This window comes from Rhinopithecus bieti, unplaced genomic scaffold, assembly GCF_001698545.2.
Source record: "Rhinopithecus bieti isolate Rb0 unplaced genomic scaffold, ASM169854v2 scaffold_315, whole genome shotgun sequence".
NCBI classification, from domain to species: domain Eukaryota; kingdom Metazoa; phylum Chordata; class Mammalia; order Primates; family Cercopithecidae; genus Rhinopithecus; species Rhinopithecus bieti.
Genome location: NW_016803481.1, coordinates 1,491,416 through 1,495,712, shown reverse-complemented (window position 1 = coordinate 1,495,712; position 4,297 = coordinate 1,491,416). Strand labels below are relative to the sequence as shown.

Genomic DNA, 4,297 nt, shown 5'->3' with positions numbered 1-4,297 from the left:
TTTTTTTTTTTTTTTTTTTTTCCAGAGAGTTGCTCAATTGTCCCTATAACATTTATTGAATAATACATTTTTTTTGAGACAGAGTCTCACTATGTTGCCCAGGCTGTAGTGTAGTGGCACAGTCACAGCTCACTGAAGCCTCAACCTTCTGGGTTCAAGTAATCCTCCCATTTCAGCCTCCCAAGTAGCTGGGACCACAGGCACACGTCACCACACCCACCTAATTTTAAAATGTTTTGTAAAGATGAGGTCTCCTTATGTTGCCCAGGTTAGTCTTGATCTCCTAGGCTCAGACAATCCTCCCACCTTGGCCTCCCAAAGTGCTGGGATTACAGGTGTGAGCCACCACACCTGGATCCATCTTTCCTCCTGCATTCATTTTCTTAATTTTAAAAACTCAAGTTAACAAGTCACACATATATGAATGCACACTGGCAGGTAATTTCCAGTCTTTCCAGACTCTATGAAAAGACTCAACAAAATAACTACCAGTTTTATATCTAAAATAATTTAACTTCACTTTAATACAGGACGGAATTACTTGTAAAGGAAAAAAATAATAACAATTACCTCCTTTTCCAAGGCCTGTATGAGCACACCTGCCCACTTGGATCTCTTTCAGTCTCATTTTCTTTTGTACATATCTCATTAGGTCCTTATTTTGAGTTTTTTATTTATGAATGACCTGCACTGTGCAATTGAGGACTTTATTGCAACTGAATGCCGTACAGTATAAGACCATCCTGCTGACGAACCATTTCTTACATGTATATGTAATTCCCCAACTAGCTAATACTTCTTTGTTGTATACTAATGTGGCTTATACTTTTTTCCCCATTTGAGTTCTAAACAGAGTTGGACACAAAGATGGTGAAGGTTAATACAAATGTACAAACATACTGATCTTCCCATCTCTTTCTTAGTTTTGTGTGTGTGTGTGTATATGTATGTGTGTGTATGTGTGTTTGTGTGTATATGTTTGTGTATGTATGCGTGTTTGTGTTTATCTGTGTGTCTGTGTATGTGTATGTGTGTACACGTGTTTGTGTTTGTGTGCATATGTATTTGTGTGTGTATATGTGTGTATGTTTGTATGTGTGTGTGTATATATGTATGTGTGTTTGTGTATGTATATTTGTGTGTGTCTTTGTGTTTGTGTGTATTTGTGTGTAATTGTGTGTATGTGTATATGTTTGTATGTGTGTGTATGTGTGTGTGTACATTTGTGTGTATATGAGTGTGTTTGTGTATATATCTGTGTTTGTGTGTATGTGTGTGTTTCCCCTTAACTACTTCTAGTTTCAAGTTTCCTAAGGCTGTCCTCAGAAAACACCACATACCCCTTCCTTGCCTTTACCTGTGCACAACGACAAAGGCTCCGGGGGTCCAGGAAAGAAAAGATGTATAAAGATAACACCCTTGGAAGCTTGGTTGTAAAGTCCAGGGCTTCTGCTGGAATTTTCTCTTGAAGCTTTCGACAGCAGAACTTTTGCTGGGACAGCGAGCAGCGCTCCAACAGGCCTGTGAGGATTCTTCTTCTTTGAGAGTCTGTCCATTTGTCAAACTGGAAAAACAAAAGAAAGCAAAATGTATAAAGCTCCAGGTTTGGTCTGATAGCAGATTCATTACAAGTAAGAGATGACAATGGCACAGAAAGGGAGTTTAGTAATTTATTTCTAGTGCAAATCAAGTATTTATTTCCCCCATCAGCAAATTCCATGCTTTGCCACCTGTCTTCTCTCACATTTATATGGCAGCATGTGCATGACCTAAGTGTGTACACAGAAGTGCATGTGACCTCAAAACTTGCAGTCACATATGAACAATAAATTGGGAGCTGCCCATATTCACAAACTGAGAATATATCTGCTTATAAAAGACAATTTTAAGGGAAAATAACTGCGCAGCTCCTCCCTGCAAATAGTTTCTGCATTATCCCATCAGGGCTTAAAACAGCAGGACCAGAAACAAACCCTTGTATTCACAATTGGAGATAAAGTATTACAAGCAAATATCCCTGAGAAGGAAAGTATACTGGGGTCAATTCTCACTAGTATGTAAATGACTGATATGATTGGAGAGGATGTGTTGATAAAGGAGGACTTGAAGAGAGGAAGTGAATGCCAAAGGAAGCCAGGGTACATCCAACAATTGGCTACCTCACAATTTTCCTCAGAGATTGCCCTGAACAACACCCAAGATCAGGGAATGACCAAGGATGAGCACCTTGGGACTGCCCAAAACCAACAGAGAGGAAGGAAAGAACACCTATCAGCTCAGTGAGCCACTTCACTGGAAGTCTAAATCTCCTTTCTTCCCTGGCCCATTGGGGAAGAGAAAATAGGGAAGTTTCAGCTGGCTGTATTTTTGCATATTATTGCATTTCAGATACAGTTATAAACAGATTTTTTTTTTTTTTTGAGATGGAGTCTTGCTGTGTCGCCCAGACTGGAGTGCAGTGGTGCAATCTCGGCTCACTGCAACCTCCACTTTGTGGGTTCAAGTGATTCTCTGGCCTCAGCCTCCCGAGTAGCTGGGATTACAGGCACACACCACCGCACCTGGCTAACTTTAGTATTTTTAGTAGAGACAAGGTTTCACCATGTTGGTCAGGTTGGTCTCGAACTTCTGACCTCGTGATCCAACCACCTTGGACTCCCAAAGTGCTGAGACTACAGGCGTGAGCCACCACACCTGACTATAAACAGAATTTTATAATCTGTTTATAGTCTTTTAGTCGTAATCATAAAATACACCGACTACCTAAAAGGCATGTAAAGGAAAATGTATTTTTTGCAAGCCTTACAACAAGTTAACTTCATTATAGTTATACAATATATTTTAAATTTAATTTCATTTTTTTTTTCTTTTTGGCTTCTCAAGGGTCAACTTGATTTTTTTTTTTTAATTAGTAGTGTTAAAAAACAAAATGTCAACAAATTACGTTTAAAAATCTAATTGGCTTTTATTAGCGATTCATGAATCAGGCAGCATCCCATCAAAAGAACAGATAACAGGTCCTCAGAGTTGAGCAGAGGAGGTTGGTTGGCTTCAGGGTGGGAAAAGCGTTGAAGAAAGCAGAAATAGGCCCAGTGCGGTGGCTCATGTCTGTAATCTCAGCACTTTGGGAGGCAGAGGTAGGAGAATCTCTTGAGCCCAGGAATTTGAAACCAGCCTGAGCAACACCCCATCTGTACAAAAGAATAAAAAGTTAGTCGGGTATGGTGGTGTACAACTGTGGTCCCAGAAACTCGGCAGGTTGAGGTGGGAGAATTGCTTGAGCCCAGGTGGCGGAGTCTGCAGTGAGCTATGGTCATGCCATTGCACTCTGGCCTGGGCAACAGAGAGAGACCCTGTTACAGAATAATAATAATAATAAAGTAAATTTTTTTTTTTTTTTTGAGACGGAGTTTCGCTCTGTCGCCCAGGCTGGAGTGCAGTGGCCGGATCTCAGCTCACTGCAAGCTCCGCCTCCCGGGTTCACACCATTCTCCTGCCTCAGCCTCCCGAGTAGCTGGGACTACAGGCGCTCGCCACCTTGCCCGGCTAGTTTTCTGTATTTTTTAGTAGAGACGGGGTTTCACCGTGTTAGCCAGGATGGTCTCAATCTCGTGCCCTCGTGATCCGCCCGTCTCGGCCTCCAAAGGTGCTGGGATTACAGGCTTGAGCCACCGCGCCCGGCCAATAAATTAAATTTTAAAAAAGGAGAAATAAGGAACAAAAAGTGGATTGATTATTTCAGAGTTATTTTCCTCAAAAGATTAACACAGAGGGGACTTTCTTATGCCAGTTCAGATAAACTGGGACCTTCCAGATTGGTGGCTGTGAATCTCCTGTTTTGGGTTTGTTTGTTTGGTCCTGTTTTTCATTTTTAATTTAAACTGGCCCTTTTCAAAGTTCAGTTTGATTACATGAGAGTGCCTCCATTCCGGGTTAGTTTGGTCTGTTGGGGCCTAGTATAGGAGCTCAGTCCAAAAAATGGCCTTCCATAAATTTTAACAGTAGAGGCTCGGTGGCTCACGCCTGTAATCCCAGCACTTTGGGAGGCCGAGGCTGGTGGATCATGTGAGGTCAGGAGTTCGAGACCAGCCTGACCAACATGGAGAAACCCCATCTCTACTGAAAACAGAAAATTAGCTGGGCATGGTGGTACATGCCTGTAATCCCAGCTATTCAGGAGTCTGAGGCAGGAGAACTGCTTGAACCCGGGAGGCGGAGGTTGCAGTGAGCCGAGATCGTGCCATCACACTCCAGCCTGGGCAACAAGAGCAAAAACTTCGTCTCAAAAAAAAAAAAT

The 4,297-nt window shown here is 42.0% G+C and overlaps 1 protein-coding gene across 1 annotated transcript in view; it reads right to left on the bottom strand.

The window, feature by feature from the left end:
- Positions 1 to 4,297, bottom strand: part of FBXO16 (F-box protein 16) — a 77,693-nt gene that overhangs the window by 38,915 nt on the left and 34,481 nt on the right. Inside the window, exon 4 of the mRNA XM_017884356.1 lies at positions 1,358 to 1,564. Within this exon, the coding sequence (XP_017739845.1) occupies positions 1,358 to 1,564 (207 nt within the window). The remainder of the gene's footprint in view (positions 1 to 1,357; positions 1,565 to 4,297) is intronic.